Below are 19,771 nucleotides of genomic sequence, written 5' to 3' on the forward strand. Positions count from 1 at the left end.
TTTGATACAATCTACGTGGCACTAATTTCCTGCAACCAATATCTGACTTAAGTCAGCCGTATTCGTGTCTTATATGTCTGCCAAGTTCCTTCTGCCCGCCGCAGTTCGATACGTGTTGGACGATACGAAAGAATGGATGATTGGCAGATCCGTGCGGCGGTTGCTCTGTTTGGTGACCGGACAGCACAAGTGAGGGGAAGCTGAGGTTCGACTACGAGCGTAGCATCGATGTTGTTGCATTGCAGGCCAGACATCATCACGATTGGTGGTTACTGTTGGGGAAAGAACGCCACGTGCATCGTTGGCCAATGAGATGACTGCTGATAAAGCCACGCCAGCGACGTAGTACTCAGGGTGCATGGGTGCCATATGGGGCCTTAGAATGCTGAGAATGACAGTATTAGCATTTCGCCAGGTGCTTCAATTGCACCATGTCATACATCTTTCATTCGTGTGTTTCACTTTTATATCGAGTGATATCTACCCCAAGCTTGTCCACTACACCATCGCCATTGATATTCCAAACGTAAAGTCGTCTGCTCGTCGCTCCCAGTACAAAGGTCATCAATGCCCGAGTCAGGCCTTGTTCAACTCATAAAACAACAAGTACACATCCTTCTGCATGTTCAAAACTTCAGACGTCTTGCTCTCCTTGATCTTGTCGTCGCTGATGCGCCACCACCTGTTGCTTGTCTTCTTTGATTTTCGTCGCAGAGGATTTGACTCTTTGATCGATGACGCTTTCTCTGATGCACGCTCTTTCAGCGACCGGACGCTCCTTGTACGCGACAAGGAATCGCTGCCGATTCCTGTCTCGGTAGAGGATGGTATCGTCTGCAGTAAATCAGAATCAGACATCCGTGGCGCGGAAGTCGGCGCTGGTCCTCTTGACGAAGAAGGTATAGTATCTTGGGAAGATAGCGACCGTGTTGAAGGAGAGTCCAGTGTGGGTGTGGATGGGACTGGTGAGCCGCGGTCGATGGTATTGGGGAGGTTGAGTGCTGAGATTCGTGGGCTTTGCATGGCTGAGGGTACTGCGGAGGGTGCTGCGGATGGGTATGGGCTGGCCTGGCGGCTGTATGCGCCTTCAGTACCAAGGGTCGCATTTGTGGAAAACGGGAGAGGCTGCACTTGACGGCGGAAGGATTCGTAGTGGCCGCTATTGTGACTACCCTTGTGTGTAACCATTCCAAGCAGTCGGTAGTTCTTCCGATTCAATAGTCCGCCCAAGGGCAAAGCTTCAGGGAAGGCGACCTTGGCCATGTTCTTCGTGGAGGCAGCACCGATGGCGAAGGTCGATCGCGACAGATGTATCGCAAGAACCTTGGGGAATTGCGAGATGTACATATGACGTGATATGCGACGCTTGGGCGCCTGGCTCGTATCTGGAAGCTCAACACCATCAGGCGGCTGTTCAGGATCCTCCTCTAACGCTTGTCGAATCTTGGCGATATCTGACTGTAGACGCGACTGTGCATCCGAGTCGGTGGTTTGCGAGAGTTGGTGGTCTTTGCTCCTCAGCGCATGCTCTAGCCGACAGCGCTCGCACTTGAAATCGTCTATGTATTCGATCTTGAGCATTCCATCGAGACAGGCGTTGAGGGAGGTGGAGGAGGCTTGCGGTACGTTCAGGGTCAGGGTGACAAAGGTCGACACGGTGGGCTTTGGCTTGAAGTGACATGTCAGGCACTCAATCTGCGATTCGATCTTGCCTTCGAATGGGAAGCCCTCCTCGTCTGAGGGCGCGTCATCCTCTTCCGCCTCTTCCTCGATACCATCGCTACCAGAACCCTCAGGCGGTGCTGCGCCGAACTGCTGTTGGATTTCCCTCCTTTCCGATGCGCCGTCCCCAGTCGTGATCGTGGCGCCTGCCCGTGACGCCTGTCGCCTGGCCTTGCCGCCGGCGTGGTACTCATCGCATAGGCGCTCGGTGACTATCTGGAGAAATTCTTGCGCATCCTGCTGTTGCCGGCTGATCCGGGTGCCGAATGCGTGCTCGAGCGACCGAATAAAGGGCTGTGGAGAGATGGTCTTCTTGTATATGGGCCGCTCGTTAAGCTTGTCGAGGATGTCCTTGAGTCCATGGGTCAGAATGCCTCTCTGCAGGCCCTCTAACTTTGCGGTCCTTGCGGGCCCTGTCTCGGCATTTAACCTTTCAGGGTCCACGTCATAAACGTCTGGTCCATCGAGCTTGCGCCGGTGGGTTTCCCGTATGAGATATATGCGCAAGTCTGGCAAGCCAGCCAGTGCCTGCAGCACGGAATTGATGAAGCAGTCGTTGGCCACATTGCTGAGGCCCACTACGCCCTTCTTCTTGCTGCTGGCTGCATTTGCATCGTCGTCGAGAAAGTACGTCGGGCCAAAGACATAGACGAGGGTAATGGCAGCGAGGGAGGCTCCTGCAGCGTAGGTTGCGATGGTGAGGGGCTTCTCAGGCATCTTGCGGCGCCTGTCACTCCCGCTACCGCAGGATTGGATGGAGGGTCTGGGGTCGTGTACGGTGTCGCGAAGGCTGTGCTCTGTCGTTCTAGGCTTGTGCGGCGGGAATGCTATGGGTAGGGCGTAGAGTATGTCTGACTACCACATCAGCCATGGTCTGACTGCTGCCCAGCTTGGGATATCGCGCTGGCCGTCATCTGTCGTTTGCTTGTGAGGCGGGCGCAAAAGTATGCCGAGCCTAACTCGCGGCAAGTAGCACCGGCCAGTGGCACCTTCCGCCCTCCGTCGCAAGGATCTCCACATCTGAATGGACGTCTTGCACTTTTCCTGAAATCAAATCACATCCGACCACGACACGCCCAATGGCTTCACTGAGGACCTCGACGCTGCTCCCGCAGTGCACGTCGTGTATACGGAGGGTGACGCGGCAGAATTTGGGTGTTTCGGCGTCGCAGCAGACCCGCAACATCTCGAAAAAGGCGAAAGAGGCAGAGCGCAACATTGTCGTGAAGCTACTAAAGGACGTGCCAAGATTTGGTCGCGCAGGTACGATGCATCTACTGCCCAAGTTTGACATGTGCCCTTGAAGCTGTCAAAGCGGCCACAAACACGCACCAGCTCGACATGGCTAATACTACAAAGGATCCTATGTCCCGCTCAACCCTTCCCTCATGCGTAACCGATGGTTCCCTGCACGCATCGCCGACTATGTCCCCGCTACCCAGATGAAGCAGCTCAAGGCACGGGATGCGGATATGGGCCGCGACTTTTCATATGGCGTACGGCTGAACCTGGAGGAGGCCGATGAAGAGACGGACGATCTCATGGAGCGGCCAAAGCACTACGTGCGGCCGATTGAAATCGATGTGCTCAGCGTATGTCCCATGTCTGGTCGTCGTGACTACACATACTGACAACAACAGCCTGAGCGATCCATGGAGCTCCTCAATGCCTTTGTACCACCCACGATCGACTTCTACCGCCAGCGAATCGAGCAAGACAACCCGTCGAGCGGGCGCATGGGTGCGTCGGGCGCAGCAGACATTTTGACTGCAGCGGCCATGGGCAAGAAGGCATCTGCAGATGCCATCTACGGCTCTGTATCAAGCGCCGACGTCGTAGCCACTATAAGGGGAGCACTGGCGCATAACGATGAAGCGGCTCGCGTGATACTGAATGAAGCAGACGTCAAGTTCCTCTCCGGACATGAGGAGGGCGACACGTCGCGTGTCAAGCAGCTGGGCACATTCAAGGCGGAGATACGGCTACCCGGCGTAGAGGAACCTCTTGTGAGGAATATCCGGGTCAGAGCGAAGGGATCGGAATCATGAGGCCTAGAAGCTCGGCTTCCGAGGATTCCTCCGCCTCGCTGTAAAGATAGACCTGTGCCATCCATGTCGTTTGCATTTCCGCATATCGGAAAAACTCGACAAGACCTCAATTGTGATCACGATATGGCGCAAATGTCTTGTCCCGCATCATGCGAGTGACTTCATTGGTGGGACCTTGCATGTTCTGGACGGAGCTAAGTAACATGGCAGAAGTGGCTGGCTCGGTAATTCGAGGCGTAAGACAAGATAGCGTGTTGCGGCGAGACTCGGACAACATGTCACCTGTGGATTAGAATGATGCTTCACCGAGCTAATGTGAAAAGACAGTCCACTTTACTTCCGCGCTGCCGAGCGCAAGCAGCCCCGCCATGACTTCAGAGCGCGGCCGTGAAGCACTGGCCGTGTGTATCAGACCGAACGAGCACGATTGAATGCCATCACCCACGGCTGCGGGCCAAATGGCTGAGTGAGGCCAGTGTGCGATAGGAAAGAATTAGCAAGGTGGATAGTCATCGCATCATATCTCAGGCATGGAAAAATTCGTGGGGTTGCGAATTGCTTTTACCTTGCGCCGTGGGTAGGGTTGGTGAGGGAAGCTGGCGCGAAACCAGCACCTGCGTCACTGCTGCGGTCATTAGCGGGGTTGTTTTTTGTGGTCCGCGAACCCCACTACCGTGTTTGGACTTTAACTAGACAGCTCTCAACACCTCTGCAAAGTTCTCTCTTCATACCACACCTCTGCACAATCCCACACATTGAACTGTACACTCCAACCCATACCCATACCCCAACAAACACCGACTACAATTGCAAACATGGTTCAAGCTTCCGAGGTTCTCAAGGGAAAGTAGGTTACATCGACCCCGCTCGCATGATCGTGAGCTGAAGCTAACAACCATTACCTCAGGACTGGTGTCATCTATGGTGACGATGTACGCGAATTGATTCTCGTCTTTGCCTCGAGCAAGCAGTTGACATACTCCAGGTCTACAACCTCTTCAAGCACGCACAATCCGAGGGATACGCCATCCCCGCCATCAACGTGACTTCCTCCTCCACCGTCGTCGCATCCCTCGAGGCTGCCCGCGATGCCAAGTCCCCCATCATCCTCGTATGTTGAGCTGCCATCGGACCGTGGTCGCGCACAAGGCTAACCCGTCTTCCTAGCAAATGAGCCAGGGTGGTGCCGCATACTTCGCCGGAAAGGGCGTCGACAACAAGGACCAGAGCGCTTCCATCCAGGGTGCTATCGCTGGTGCCCACTACATCCGCGCCATTGCGCCCGCATACGGTATCCCAGTCGTTCTTCACACCGACCACTGCGCCAAGAAGCTTCTGCCATGGTTGGACGGCATGCTCGACGAAGATGAGAAGTTCTTCAAGGCCAATGGTAAGTTTTGGCTGTACAAAGTGCATGGTGACAAGTACTAACTTGGTGTCTCTGTAGGCGTCCCCCTCTTCAGCTCCCACATGATCGATCTCTCGGAAGAGAGCAAGGAGGAGAACATCGAGACAAGTAAGTGTTGACTTGACAAAATGTATATGAGACATACACTGACTTCTTATCTCCACCTCTGCAGCCAAGAAGTACCTCCAGCGCGCTGCTCCCATGAAGCAGTTCTTGGAGATGGAGATCGGTATCACTGGTGGTGAGGAGGATGGTGTCAACAACGAGGATGTTGACAACAACTCGCTCTACACCCAGCCCGAAGACATCTACGACATCTACAAGACTCTTAGCGAGGTCTCCCAATACTGTAGGTGCCTCTGTACGAACTGCTTGTTAGACATACACTGACTTTGTACATCCAGTCTCCATCGCTGCTGGCTTCGGTAACGTCCACGGTGTTTACAAGCCTGGTAACGTCAAGCTCCGCCCTGAATTGCTCCAGAAGCACCAGCAATTCGTCAAGGAGCAGATCAAGAGCAAGGATGACAAGCCTGTCTTCCTTGTATTCCACGGTGGCAGCGGTAGCTCTGTCGACGACTTCCGCCAGGCAATCTCATACGGTGTCGTCAAGGTCAACCTCGACACCGACATGCAGTGGGCCTACCTTTCCGGTGTTCGCGACTACGTCCTTAACAAGAAGGTGAGTTGCGGCTATACAAAATCGATGTGATAGATATACTGACCTCCTATCAAGGACTACCTCCTTACTCAGGTCGGCAACCCAGACGGCGAGGATAAGCCCAACAAGAAGTGTAAGTCTCTGTACAGACGATATGTGAGACATGTACTGATTTGCTCAAGACTACGACCCTCGAGTGTGGGTTCGCGAAGGTGAGAAGTCAATGTCAAAGAGACTGAAGGTCGCACTTGACGATTTCTACACTGCTGGCAAGGCTTAAAAAGCTTTCCAACACTCCAAAGCAGAGGCAAACTCGGTCGATGGAGAAAAGGCGTTGACGGATGGGCGTGAGAGGAGGGCGGCGACCCGGCTACGGCTTGATGTGTCGCGATCATGACTTCGACGACATGCAAATCGCAAATTAGATATAGGTGTTGATGATAATTACAACTGCCTTCTCAAGAGAACATGAACGACCGAAACAGGTGCATTGGCTATGGGTGCTTGTACTGGATGGTGTGTAGGCACTGACAGTGTCATCGGCATGCCCACGCGACGGTGAGCGTCGATGTGATATCATCGTAAAAGTGCATCTTATCGGAAAGTGCTCGACGCGTCAAAGTCCCGATGCGGCTAGCTCAACCCTGCCGGCATGATCCGCGAATCCTGCAAGCAGAGCATGACATCACATCTTCGAGCCTATGTCGCAATGCGCTTTCCCAAACTCCGCGAAAACAATGCAAATCATGGCAAAGTCGCAAGCAGGTTGTGTGGCAGTCGGTGCCAGCGTCGAGCACTTATGTACACGCCTTTCCCAACTTCTTACCCATCACTTTAATCACATTATACCCTGATATCCCAACTTGGACGCGTACCTTATACAGCTACACGAGCTTTTGGCTATTACCTACCCATACATCTAATACACATACCTCCAACATGACTCTCGGCGACTCTATCCGCAAGGGCGTGGGCATGGTCCACGTAAGTTGGCAGAAACCGTCCCTAGGCAAAACCCTTGGGACCTACCTCGAAGTCGAATCGTATTAACATTCATAGGGAACTGGCGAGGCCATCCGCGGCAATGCCATGGCCATAGTCGACGAAGCCAGCGGCGACAAGGCCAGCGCAACCAAGAACCAGGAGATTGCCAACAAGGGAGTCGACGAGTGGGATCGAGGCTACCGAGGCCACCCTACCAGCGCTGGTGTCACTCCTGCCGACACCGATGCCCACCGCGAACACATGAACACGACTGGCACCACAAGCACAAACTACGGCTCGCACAACTCAAACATTGGCAACAAGCTCGACCCCAGGTACGACTCGGACATGGACCACAGGGGAACTGCGACCAGCTCAACCAATGCTGGGCCGCACTCGACCAACGTTGGCAACAAGCTCGACCCGCGCTTCGATTCGGATGTTGACCATCGCGCCAATCCTACATCAAACGTTGGCGGTACGGGCTACGAGACACGTAGATAGACGATACACTGCACGCTTTAACATCAATATACCCTTTTCTTCGTACACATCTCTTCTCGTCGTTGCTTTTGCTAACATTTCAGCTCATCTTCGCTCTTCGCTTTCCACGACACAGACTGACGGTACAGGTGAGATTCAACATTCTGAACTACATATTCCACGAATACCTCGTGATCTTTTCCCTACAGTATGCTATTCAAAACAGGGCTGATGGAGTCTAGCCGAGAAAGACTTCGGATGGCAGCCCTCGCAAGGGTTCGGCGAGGCCTGGCACCCGCCACATGAACACCAACATGGACGACACCCTCCACATGAGCATCGAGGCTCGATTGGTGGTTCGTCTGGACTACAGGCTGCGAACAAGCTCGATCCTATATTCGTTGCTGGGCCTGACGAAGAGTCGATGAAGTATGCTGACCACTACAACATCCACCGTCTTCGTGGTTCGATCAGTGGCGCATCTGGTCTTGAGGCTGCCCAGAAGCTTGATCCTCCTGAGGAAGTGGCAGGCCGTCTCCCAGACGAAGTGTCGGCTCGTGGTCCCGGTTACAGCCAACCTGATCCATCCTACTACCAGCCGAAACCTACACATCAAAGCAGCGTCTTGAACATGCTCGAGGCGGGTGCTGACTCGGAGCACTATCCCCCGCCGAACCGCGCTATCACAGAACCCGTATCCCAGAACGACGATCGCTACGAGAATCCATCACAGTCAGAATCGGGAAGATGTTCACCCGACTCAGATGATGGGCTGCATCGCCAGTCACGCCGACGAAGCCGTAAGTTCTCTTTCCAGATATCGAAGTACCTTGAAGCTCTCGGTGATATGTCGGGGAGCAAGCGGAAGGGTGGCTGACACGTTATGGTCTATAGAAGCAAGGATCGTGAAGAGCGACCGGATGACCATACTGAATCCAAGTGTTGATCGCACCGCGGTGACCGAGTCCAAGAAGAACGGCTTTCACTGAGAGGCTACGATTTCTTCACGGTGGTGGGTGTTGGTAAAGAGCGTATGAAAAGAGGTCATGGTCGTCTAGAGCGATGAAAAGCCTTCATCCTACCTGGGAAATGCCTCAAAAATGTCATCAATCTCATCTTCTCCCTTACTACCTCTGAAAACCCGCTCGTTGTCCTTAGGATCAATATAGAATACATTCTCCGTACCACATGGGAACCAATGATCGTCTGTAAGTCCCACGCACATGATTAGACCATCCAAAGGCAATACCCAGATCTCCTTTGCATTAACAAAATCCCGGAGCTCGTCAACTTCCCATCGGTCGAAAGACTCAGACCCCACTTCACGTGCGAATCTCAGACGTTGGATGGACAGTGCGACCGGCTTGAAGTTTATAAAGCAGGACTCTCCGATGTCGATAGTATCCATGTCGAAATCAACCCAAACATACCTATTTGTTTGTATCGCAACTCAGCCATGCACCAGTCACAGTGTACTAGACAACTACTGACTGCGCTCCGTAACCCGGCATAGCTACTTTAGAGAAACCCTCTTGGTATAGTCCATGATTCCGTGCTTCCCGGCAGGTTTGTAGTACTGGCGGTACTGGCGTTGACGAGGTGAGGTAGCATTTTTGGCGACTGGGGTCTTGGTGGGTAAGTTCAACATTCACCACGCGAGGCTCGACCGTCAATTTCCAGATTTGCATCCGCAGCTCATATGGAAGACGAGGGAAATGGTGAAACATTTTCATATAATTACGAAAAAATTGCTGATGCCAATGTTGGTGAAAAATAACATCTGCTAAACTAGGTAGTTTGGATCACATGGTCAGCCTCGGCTCTACCCGCGCAGAGGAACAGCGTATCGACCTTCCTATTCTGGTTTCAGTTCGTAATCCTTGAAATTTGTTTCTCTAAACCGGCATGAAGGCCTTGTGACTAACAGTCTAAGCAAAACATGGGAGAGAAGACACATGAACTGTCCGAAAAGGTCATTTTGCCACGGCGAGCTATGCCGCACTCATGTAGGCGTTCACAAGAGTCTTGGACACTCCATCAGTTGCCTTGAATACTTTTTGGTAAATTTGCGGAAGTGGTGAGTTACACGGGAAGAGAGAAAGCGCACGAAGCCAGGATTTTATACTGTCTGTCGCAGCCTAGCTTCATAACCAGGAACAGAGATGAGCTGTATGCAAGAAAAGGTACACACTGCACACTCATGAAGTATATGTCCGCAGTTTGAATCGACATGATATAGTTATCTATGTCTTTTTCGTATACCCATGAGACGTGAAGGTGGCACACAGCAGCCCTGGCACATGTTTCTTCTCCATAACGCTACTGCCAGCATTCATGTTTGGTTTTCCGTCTTGCAGATTCCGCTCCGAGTAAACGTCACTTTTCCCAAAGATGTGCAGTTTATTCCTAGAAGCTTTGCAGTCCGCCCACACCCATGTACCTAGGTATGTACCAGACTCCACCATTTAAACAGCAGGATCATGGTCTGGATGAGCGATCATCTCTGGAAATTTTGATAGCGTTGAGATAGATATGCTGCTCACAAGCGGCCGTCTTGGCCAACAAAGCACATCGTTTTTTTTTTTGGTTCCTCTTTTGGGTTTTGAGTAAGGCAGAACATCGTTTCAAAAATATGCTCTGTTTTTAGTTGAAGGGAAAAATGGAAGAGGCAGACACCATGATCTCTGATAATGTCTGCTTCTCGTCCCCCAGAATTTGTTATTTAGGTGAGTAAGAATACGGAGGAGCAACCATAAAACTATTGTGGGTCGCTTTTCTGGCCAGGAGGTCGCTGTTCTGTTGTTGTGTAGGTATACTTTGGAGACGTTTAGCGAGAACTAGGACTGAGTAACACCATGGTGAAGTCACAAATTGCTTTCTAGTAGAGAAGAGGACGTCAGAAGACCGGAATATAATGGCAGACGTTTTTGTCTTGCTCCTGTGAAGGTAGCATAGGAGAACGGAGACAGAACAGCCATCTGGTGTTTTTTTCCCCACTTTTTTTCGGTCGATGAAACACATAAGGTGAGTGGTGTATTATTCGTCAGTGTTGTGCTTGCGTCTTTTGCCGGCACGTTTGTCATTGAATAAGGTGAGTGGTGTGGATTTTGAGGTACGCAATGATGGCGGAAGGAAAACCCATGATGTCTCAATAGGATATCTTTTGAGAAAAGAAGAAGTGGATAAAACTTTATAATCATCCGGTCGAGCTTAAGATTTTCGACAAGAGCGAGCAGCCATGGGGGGTGGTTAGGAAACCTTGTTCAGACCATATCCATAACAAACCCCGTATTTTGAAGAATATCAAAATGTGTAATGTATTAGAGAAGCATAGGACCAGCCTAGTCAGGACATTTAAACATACGCAGTCAGACCAGCGTTAGTATCGCACGTGGTCTGTCAAATCCGGATACGCCCCGTATCTTTACCGAAACCGTTTGAGATATCTTCCAGCACATGGCACACATCACAGCAATTGTTTCGATACACTTTATTGCATCATGAACATGTCGTCTTATTCCCATCCCTATCATATCACATTACCAAACTAAGCCTAGAAACGCCACATATGCATCGGAAACCGCCCATTCATATCCAAGAGAGAAAAAGATCCATCCACCAGTAAGTGTTGAACCCACGGTGATGTAGTGTAGACGCCGGAACACCCACGCTGGGGCGCTTGTTGAAGAAGGCTCATGAAATAGCCCCACACCCTGATGCAAAAGAAGAATCTGAGAGACAAAAAAAGTACCCCGCCATTGTTTTCCGTGTTGGTGTGAGTGCTTAGGTCGGGGTGGGCGCTGCGGCACCGGTAATGTCGCTGTCCTCGCCCTCAACCGGCGCACATGTGCAGAAGAGGTTTGTGTCGCCATACGCTGTGATACCGTTAGTTCATGGATCCAAATATGAGAACCACAGAGTTAGACTTACCATCATCCAGCCTCGTAACACTAGGCCAGAACTTCTTCGCCCTCAAGTAGCTCAGGGGATACGCCGCCTTCTCACGGCTATAGCTCCTGTCCCACTCTCCAGTGATAAGATCTTGCTGTGTATGTGGGCTCATCTTAAGCACATTGCCGACCTTGGGCTGTTGACCCTCCTCGACCTCCTTGATCTCCTTCCTGATGCTGATCAACGCGTCACAGAAACGGTCTAGCTCAGCCTTGCTCTCCGATTCGGTAGGTTCAATCATGAGGGTGTTGGCGACGGGCCAGCTCATGGTGGGGGCGTGGAAACCGTAGTCCTGAAGACGCTTGGCGATGTCAATAGCTTCGATACCGGCGGTTTCCTTGAAGCCACGAACATCGAGGATAAATTCGTGGGCGCAGCGGCCTTCGTCGTTGGTGTAGAGGATGGGGTAGTAGGGCTTGAGGCGGGAGAGGATGTAGTTGGCGTTTAGGAGGGTGATCTTGGTGGCTTGGGTGAGGCCGACAGCACCCATCATCTTAATGTAAGCCCAGCTGATGGGGAGGATGCTGGCACTTCCCCAGGGTGCACCACTGACGGGGTGGATGGCTTGAGCGCCACCAGTCTCGCCGCGGAGATGGCCGGGAAGGAAGGGCGAGAGATGCTCCTTGACACCGATGGGACCTACACCTGGTCCACCGCCACCGTGGGGGATACAGAAGGTCTTGTGAAGGTTGAGATGGCATACGTCAGCCCCAATCTCGCCTGGTGAGCAGAGACCAATCTGTGCGTTCATATTGGCACCGTCCATGTAGACTTGACCGCCGTGCTGGTGGATCAGGTCACAAGCAGCCTTGACACTGGGCTCAAAGACACCGAAAGTACTGGGGTAGGTGACCATGAAGGCACCAAGCTCTTCGCTATGCTTCTCGCACTTGGCCTTCAAGTCTGCCATATCCAGGTTGCCGGTCGCTTGGTCGCACTTGATGGGCACAACACGCATACCACACATGGCAGCACTAGCAGGGTTGGTTCCGTGCGCCGAGACAGGAATCAAGCAGATGTCGCGCTTTTTGCCAGGCTGCTGCTCGAGGTACTTGCGAATGACACGAAGACCGGTAAACTCGCCCTGGGCACCAGAGTTGGGCTGTAGCGAAACCGAGTGGAAACCCGTGATGTCAGCCAGGTCGTCTTCCAGCTGCTTGATCATATCGGTGTATCCCTGGGCGCGGTCTAGAGGCAGGAAGGGATGTAAGTTGGAGACGGTATCGAATGACACAGGCGCCATCTCCGCGGTGGAGTTGAGCTTCATTGTGCAGGATCCAAGAGGAATCATCGAGTGTACTAGAGATAGATCCTTGGAAGACAGATGGTTGATGTAACGAAGAAGCTCGGTCTCAGAGTGGTGCGAGTTGAATACTGGGTGGGTCATGAACTCGCTAGTTCTCTTGAACGGCTCCGGAAGCTCAATGTCGACAGATTCAGCAAAGGACCACTCAGTTTGATTCCCCTGGGACCTGAACATGTTGAGTACGCTGGCGATAGTGCTTGCATCCGTAGTTTCGTCGACAGAAATGCCGACGTGCTGGTCGTCAATCTTTCGTAAAAGTACACCCTTGTGCTCGAGTTGAGAGATGATCATTTCAGTCTTATCGCCAGTCTCCACAACGAATGTATCGAACAGAACGGGTGCGTTGTCCATCTTTCCGCGCTGGCCAGTCTTGAAACCATTGGCGATGATTGCTTGTTGAATCATGCGAGCCTTTGCAACTACCTGCTTGGCGATGGCAGTCAAGCCCCTCGGCCCATGATACACAGCATACATGGCGCTCATATTGGCCAACAGTGCCTGTGCTGTGCAGATGTTGCTAGTGGCCTTTTCACGGCGAATGTGTTGCTCACGGGTTTGCAGCGCAAGTCGTGCTGCAGGGTTGCCGAGCCTGTCCTTTGAGAGACCGATCAGACGACCAGGAATCTTGCGCTTGTACTTCTCGTCGCAAGCGAAGAAAGCCGCGTGTGGTCCACCAAAGCCCAGAGGGACGCCGAATCGTTGTGCGTTTCCGAAAGCGATATCGGCACCGAACTCTCCCGGCGGAGTGAGCAGTGTGAGGGCGAGGAGGTCGGTCGCAACACTGAACAGGGCACCAGTCTTGTGCACCTTGTCGGCGAGTCCGCGGAAGTCGTTGACACCTCCATCCGTGTCCGGGTACTGAGCGAGCACACCGACAAGGTCCTGGCCTAGCTCCTCGACCCTCTTGCTGTTGTCCTTGAGCACGTCTGCAACCTCGATGTTGATGCCAAAGCCTTCAGCGCGAGAGTAGAGAACAGCAAGAGTCTGGGGATGACACCGCTCGGACACGAGGAAAGTCTTGTTCTTGCTCTTCTGCTTGGACAGTGGCATCATGCCCATGGACATTGTCATGGCCTCGGCCGCCGCAGTGGGCTCGTCCAGCACTGACGCATTCGCAATGCTCAGGCCAGTCAGGTCCGAGACCATGGTCTGGAAGTTGAGCAGCGACTCGAGGCGTCCCTGGCTGATCTCTGGCTGGTATGGGGTGTAGCTGGTGTACCAGGCGGGGTTCTCGAGCACATTCCTCTTGATGACCTCGGGCACCTTTGTGCCATAATAGCCCTGGCCAATCAGGCTCTTGCCCGGCTTGTTCTGGGCCAGGATGTCCTTTGCGCTGTTGAGGAAGGCCGACTCGGGCACGCCGTTGCTCTGCCATGCGTCGTGGTGGTGGTCTGACAGCTTCCCAATCTTCAACTCGCGCGCCGACAAGATGTCGGCGGGAATCACCTGGCGCACAAACTCGTCTAGGCTGCTCGCAGGCGGGTCCAGCGCCTTGAGCATAGCCTCTGCGGATTCGGCAGACGGTCCAATGTGACGGCGGGGAAACGTGTCGAGCGCATCGAGCGGTTTGGCCGAATCGGTCTGCTGGGGCGGGGTGTCGAGGACATCGTCTGCGGCTTCGACGGCTGCGGCTGCGGCCGCCTGTTGCGCATTTGAAGCCTTTTGCTGGAACCCGCGCTTTTGGAAAGTTTGCAGGGTTTGGGATGCGATTGCGCGTGGAGAGCTGCCCGCGAGCTGCGGACGCGACAGCTGGGCTACACACGTCGATCGTGAGAGCCTGCTAGCAGTGCTAGCTGCTCGGAGACATGCCGTACGCATTCTGGCTGTGTGGTTGTAGTACCAAGGCTGTGGGGAGACGCCCCGGGAAGCAATTAATTTTGAACAAACGGATCTGTATTCTGTTGGGCAGATCCTGTGCGAGCAATTGGCCCAGCTGTTCAAAAGTTTGGGAGGCTCGCCACCGTAATGATGGTGACGTTGGCGGGGAAGACGCGTGCAGTACACTCACACCCAAGAAAGGGTACGAGTGAGGATTTACAAGGGAAAAAAAGAAACAGGACCACAAAGTCGCGAGACGCTCAATTCACAGCCTTGACAGCCCTCCTTCATCGCTATCTACACTCTCTGACCCGTCATTATCCGCGACTGTGGTGATAAGCTGACCGTTGCCGAGCTAACGGACGCGTGCCACTAAACCCCAAGCCGACCGACCTTGCATCCACACGCATTCCTAGCACCCATTGGGCAAAAGTACACCGACCACCGCTGCATTCTGTTACTTGATATCCACATAACCCGCACCGTCGTCTCCTCCGCCTGTTCTGGGCACGGTTCAACTCGACTAAATGCTTGCCCGTCGTGGTGCCATTGTCCGTCGGAGATTCTTCTCCTTCTCCGTCTCTTCGGTGACGGGCAGCACGCCTTGTTCGCGAAGTTGCGCTAGATATTCTTTGCCTGTGCAGTGCATTGCGTTAGCAAATCTTTTTCACATGCCATACCCAAGCCTGCATCTTCGCTTACCATATTTGTACCCAACTTCGTAGATCTCTTCAAACTTTGCAAAGTCAAGCGTGCCGTACGCATCGATTGGCGGGCGCATGTACCTGCATCCCGGTGTGTTCTTCGCACGTTCCAGCGCATCGATGCTAGACACGTACGCGAGACGCGACTGAATCTCCGATAGAGTCGGAGGGTTGGGGTAGCTAGAAAATGGATTCCACCGATTGAACGTCGCCCAGAAGCCACTTAATGAGTCGCCAAAAGATTGCGGTGCATTATCATCAAGACTGCCCACGTCGACTGCGAAGATGACATCTGCACCCAGACTCTTCATGTGCGTGACGGTCAAGTTGTCAATGTAACCACCGTCCAAAAGCATACTGCCGTTGTCACAGAGCGGAGGAAGTAACCCAGCAAGTGACATTGATGCGCGCACATAGCGCCACACGTATCCGCTTGTGTGGATTTCCGAACGCGACTTGCTGATGTTGGTGGTATTGCAGTAGAACTCGAGCCAGAAGTCTTCCATCTGGGAGTTGCCAAATGTCTTGAAGATACCGCGATTGAACTCGTGGCCAGTCGTGTATGAAGCAGAAGGATAGGTCAGATCGAGTGCGAATCTCCACATGCTACCCATGCGGCCTGCAAACTTCTTTGCTCGACCATACATGGGAACGACATCAGCGTCCCAAGCGTAGAGCGCACCTATGAAGCTGCCAATGGATGTACCACCCACAATGTCGATCGGGATGCCAGCCTCCTCGAGCGCGCGGATGATGCCAATCTGGGATATACCACGAGCGCCGCCGCCGCCCAACACAAGACCTACTGACCGACCACACAAACGTCGCGCAAGGCGATGGAAGTCACCCTTGAAAGGTGTGTCTGCTGAGTAGAGCGGCGTCTGTCGGACTTTCCTTGACGTGTACTTTTGGATCTCGGCCTGGATGACCTGTACGCGTTGCTTCAGCGCGTTTCCAAAGCGCCGTCCAGCATGGTGGACTGGTTCCGAGGTTGCGCGGAAGGACATCTGAATATGATGGTGACTGCCGTTAATCCATGGGCGGTTGCGCAACCACTTCCTCGTTAATCCTGAAGGACAGTATCTTTCCGAATGCAGAAGCACCAACTCTTTGCGTGCAGTCGTCTTCGTTGTCAACAGGAACCGCTCATACTCGCCAATATTTGGTGACGACTCAGCTAGACCTACGAGCAGAATGCAATCCGCCTGGTTGATACACGTTTGAGTCCAGGGCGACTTGACTGGCGTATCGGCGACGTAGATGACCATACCATATCTTTCCTCTAAATCGGCAAGGTATTGCGAAAGTTTAAGTTTACCCATGCGGCTGAAGGCATGTCGTCCGAGATGATTGAGAATGGCAGCCTGATTGAGTGAGACCACACCTTGTGGCATACCAATTTGCGTGAGGGCGTTCACTAGGCGACTTCCAAAGTCTACCACTGGAATGCCAGCAGTCACCGGGAGAACAGCGACAGTGCGGAGATTGACTGTAGACGACACATTCGCCCGGGTGGCTTTTGTGCTACGCTCTTTGCTTTGTTCATGCAGTGGGTCATCAACCAAAGCTCGCATTCGGGACGCGATAATCTTTGAGATCTTGATGGTGATGCCGGGATGTTCCAGAGCAAGGCTGTTGAAGAGCGTTTTCGGAAACTTTGCAAGTTCTGTATCTCGGATAGCATGTAATGACCCTGGTCGAGAGGACTCTGTGAGCACTTCAAGCTCACCCACGCTGTCACCTTGGCCGTACTCCCCAATAACTTTTACGGCGCTACTTTCCGCATCGCGGATAGCTCGCAATCGTCCATTCAAGACGATGTAGATAGCATCACTCTCGTCGTCCTGGTTGTAGATCACTTGGCCGGCATTCACTTGGACCCATTCCAAAGCGAAGTCGATATGCTGAATCAAGCGTGGAAGGAGCGTCGTGAGGCGCTTTGCTATCGTGAGTAGTACGACAGGGTACCTTTCGACGATTCTCTCGATCGCTGAGCGGGGCAAGAAACCTACGTAAACGTCCGTCTTGGCTGTGACATCGACAAAGGATCGGTTCGACGATACAGCTCCGAGGTAGCCAGCGAGCCCACCAGGCTTGGTCATGAACAGACTGCGCCTTGTCCGCTTCTTCTTACTACCATCTGCAGCAGTTCGCGAAGGAGTAGTTGATCCTGGTGGGCGTTGTGACGAACCAAACAGGTCATCTTCAGTCACACCAGGTCCATTCGGAAGTGTCCCTAGCACGTTGGTCTCGGGTCCGTCATCTTCCACGGGTACGCTCACGTCCAGGAATCCATCGATTACGTAGTATAGGCCAGGATTCCTTTCTCCCTGCTCTACAAGCACAGAGTCTTTGGGAAAGAAAACAATCTCCACATCGTTGACGACTTCTTCCAATATGTTTTGTGACCCTGTAGTGCTCATACTTGACATGCCTGATGCTGATGCTACAGACTCAGTGTCTCCGTCCCGTGAGCCCCCGGCATAAGGATCAATGAAGCCAAATGCGTTGGTGAAGACGGCCTTTTGTCTCTTGGCGTCGAAGGAGACAAGCTGAGGTGACTGTTCCACCGAGGCAGTTGGCCTGGGCATAGGATTCTCCGGATTAGTGAGTCCGATGGCCTTGAACATGCACCTCAGGATGGACTCCCGGAATACTGTAGCTTCATCGATAGACTCTTGGCGGTGGAGGGTTTTGGGACGTAACGAGGGAGATGCGAAAGGGTTGAAATTGCTGGCGTCCAATGGTGTGCGAATGTCTCGACGGTCCTGTTGATGTTGGTATGGCTGAGAAAAACTGCTACGGCCGCTGCGACTGGTTCCTCGCGCCATCTGCGAGTTGGTCAACAGATCGCCTGCGCTGATTCGGTCGTTGCGCGGTCCCTGGTCCGGTGATGCGACCTTGGGTAATACGTGGTTGCTTGTGTTAGTCTCTGCTCCGCGCGCAGCTGCAAGTCGGGCCTGTGCAGCTGTTCCTCTTCTCAAGGAGACACTGGATCTCGTTCGGCGACCAGCCCCGGGGTTATGCAATGCTATTCCCTTCATGCCTTCGTCTGAGCCGATACGTTCTGTTTCCTTTGCAAACTTCTCCTTGAGTCGTTCGAGAGGAGCATCACGTAGGAACCCTGGAAGATCGTAGGTAGTGTACTTGTTCATGAGCTTTTCCGTGCGAAGGACCTCGTTCGTCAGACTGAGATAAGCATGGCTGGTCGCAAGAGTGACTCTCTGGAGCCGTGTGAGGATGACTTGGACAATGTGCGCCGTCGCTTTGGGGTATATGCGCGTTAGTCGACGAAATGCAGTAGCCGGAATGATGGCGATGGTGGTGTCCACGGTTGCGCGTGCGACGATATCCGGATGGGCAGACTTGGGTTTTGCAGGGCGCGATGGCGATGCCCGGGTTTTGCTGTGTTTGAGACGCTCGTCACCGAACCCATTCAGATCTAACGACAGAGGCGGTACGCTTTGAAGCCGGCCGCCTGCTGTTGGACTGTTCAGAGTCGATGTTCTCCGATGCCGTAATTTGACCTCAGGAACTTCGTGCGGAGTGTGTGGTCTAGATTCGTCGAAATGAAAGCTACTGTTCCGCGACATGGATGGTCTTGCCTCTCGTTGAGGTGTTCCCGGCGCACTTAGTCGTGGGTCATCGTCTTCGTCATGACGCAGCTTGACATCTTCTGTAAACAAGGCGAGAATGGAGAACAGCGAAGACATTGGTGCTCCATTTTTGACTTCAGTAAGAAGCTGATAGCCCTGCTGGCGACGGTCGCCGGATGATCCCTCGCCCATGTCATCCTCATCAGAGTCTGAATCATTCCGGTTCGACTTGACAAAGATCTGAACTAAGCCATCTACTACGAGGCAGAAGCCTTTCTCTTCTTCCAAGAGAATAGTCTCGCCAGCTACCAATCGACGAGTCTGCATGGTGCGAGTCAGCTCGTGAAAGACTGGGCGCTCCAAGTAACCGAACACTTTGATCGCGCTCAAGAATTCATCAAGGTAGTTGGACAAGCCCCTCTTGGAATCGCTTTCGGCACTGTCTGGAAAGACCTCGACCTGTGGCTCCTCACGCTGCGGCTCGGGCGGTAGTCGCGCGTACATTGTCATGTATCTATACCTCACAAAGTAGCTGACGGTAGATACAATGAAGACGATAACGAGCATCCTATCAATGTTTAGCTAAGCACCTTTCAGAAGGCCGGCGACGTACAGAGTTGTGAAATTCATCGTAAAGGTCAGGCTCATGGAAAAGAGCGTAAACAGCCATGTCGGCAGGGTATATGTGACCCAGTACAGAACGGTGGGCAGTACACTGAAAATGGACAGAATGACACGCCCCAAGAGACCAAAGCTGGTCGACGGGGTGGTATCCGCGGGTTTCATGCCGAGCACCGAGTTGGAGATGGCCTCTGCCGTGTTATATACAGCTGCTTTGGAGACATCCGCGAGTGACCGAGACGTAGCAGTTCCTGGGACTGCCATGGAGGCCATGGTGGGCAAAGGTGAGCTCCGTACCGAATTCGGACCGTCACGAGCCAGTGTTTCCAGAAATTTCTAGAGTTGCCAGTCCAGGGCGGGCAGGGCCAGGACTCGCATGATGTGCCGTGCTGTGGGCACGTTGAAATGCGCGGGCATGGACTGGGTAGCACTTGGTGCTTGCATGTGGGGGGCCAGCTTGTGACAGTGC

General features: G+C 53.1%; 6 protein-coding genes across 6 annotated transcripts; 3 read left to right on the top strand and 3 right to left on the bottom strand.

Annotated features, from left to right (window-relative positions):
• Positions 1–576: 576 nt before the first annotated feature.
• On the bottom strand, positions 577–2,439 carry ACET3X_000245 (uncharacterized protein; the record flags this gene model as incomplete). The annotated part of the gene is made up of 1 exon (XM_069447519.1): positions 577–2,439. The coding sequence occupies one exon, from the start codon at positions 2,437–2,439 to the stop codon at positions 577–579; it is 1,863 nt and encodes a 620-aa protein (XP_069310487.1).
• A 362-nt stretch (positions 2,440–2,801) lies between these two features.
• ACET3X_000246 (uncharacterized protein) lies at positions 2,802–3,770 on the top strand (the record flags this gene model as incomplete). Its single annotated transcript, XM_069447520.1, has 3 exons — positions 2,802–2,985; positions 3,082–3,314; positions 3,363–3,770. The coding sequence occupies 3 exons, from the start codon at positions 2,802–2,804 to the stop codon at positions 3,768–3,770; spliced, it is 825 nt and encodes a 274-aa protein (XP_069310488.1).
• An 815-nt stretch (positions 3,771–4,585) lies between these two features.
• ACET3X_000247 (uncharacterized protein) lies at positions 4,586–6,119 on the top strand (the record flags this gene model as incomplete). Its single annotated transcript, XM_069447521.1, has 8 exons — positions 4,586–4,617; positions 4,678–4,702; positions 4,756–4,881; positions 4,938–5,160; positions 5,218–5,286; positions 5,351–5,527; positions 5,583–5,864; positions 6,022–6,119. 8 exons carry the CDS (start codon positions 4,586–4,588, stop codon positions 6,117–6,119), a joined length of 1,032 nt encoding a protein of 343 aa, XP_069310489.1.
• A 659-nt stretch (positions 6,120–6,778) lies between these two features.
• On the top strand, positions 6,779–8,183 carry ACET3X_000248 (uncharacterized protein; the record flags this gene model as incomplete). Its single annotated transcript, XM_069447522.1, has 4 exons — positions 6,779–6,823; positions 6,899–7,301; positions 7,411–7,455; positions 7,549–8,183. 4 exons carry the CDS (start codon positions 6,779–6,781, stop codon positions 8,181–8,183), a joined length of 1,128 nt encoding a protein of 375 aa, XP_069310490.1.
• Positions 8,184–11,089: 2,906 nt separating this feature from the next.
• ACET3X_000249 (uncharacterized protein) lies at positions 11,090–14,381 on the bottom strand (the record flags this gene model as incomplete). Its single annotated transcript, XM_069447523.1, has 2 exons — positions 11,090–11,181; positions 11,237–14,381. The coding sequence occupies 2 exons, from the start codon at positions 14,379–14,381 to the stop codon at positions 11,090–11,092; spliced, it is 3,237 nt and encodes a 1,078-aa protein (XP_069310491.1).
• Positions 14,382–14,904: 523 nt separating this feature from the next.
• Positions 14,905–19,575, bottom strand: ACET3X_000250 (uncharacterized protein; the record flags this gene model as incomplete). Its single annotated transcript, XM_069447525.1, has 4 exons — positions 14,905–15,017; positions 15,084–15,682; positions 15,713–19,249; positions 19,295–19,575. 4 exons carry the CDS (start codon positions 19,573–19,575, stop codon positions 14,905–14,907), a joined length of 4,530 nt encoding a protein of 1,509 aa, XP_069310492.1.
• Between the last annotated feature and the right edge of the window lie 196 nt (positions 19,576–19,771).

Source organism: Alternaria dauci, chromosome 1, assembly GCF_042100115.1.
Source record: "Alternaria dauci strain A2016 chromosome 1, whole genome shotgun sequence".
In the NCBI taxonomy this organism is placed as follows: Eukaryota; Fungi; Ascomycota; class Dothideomycetes; order Pleosporales; family Pleosporaceae; genus Alternaria; species Alternaria dauci.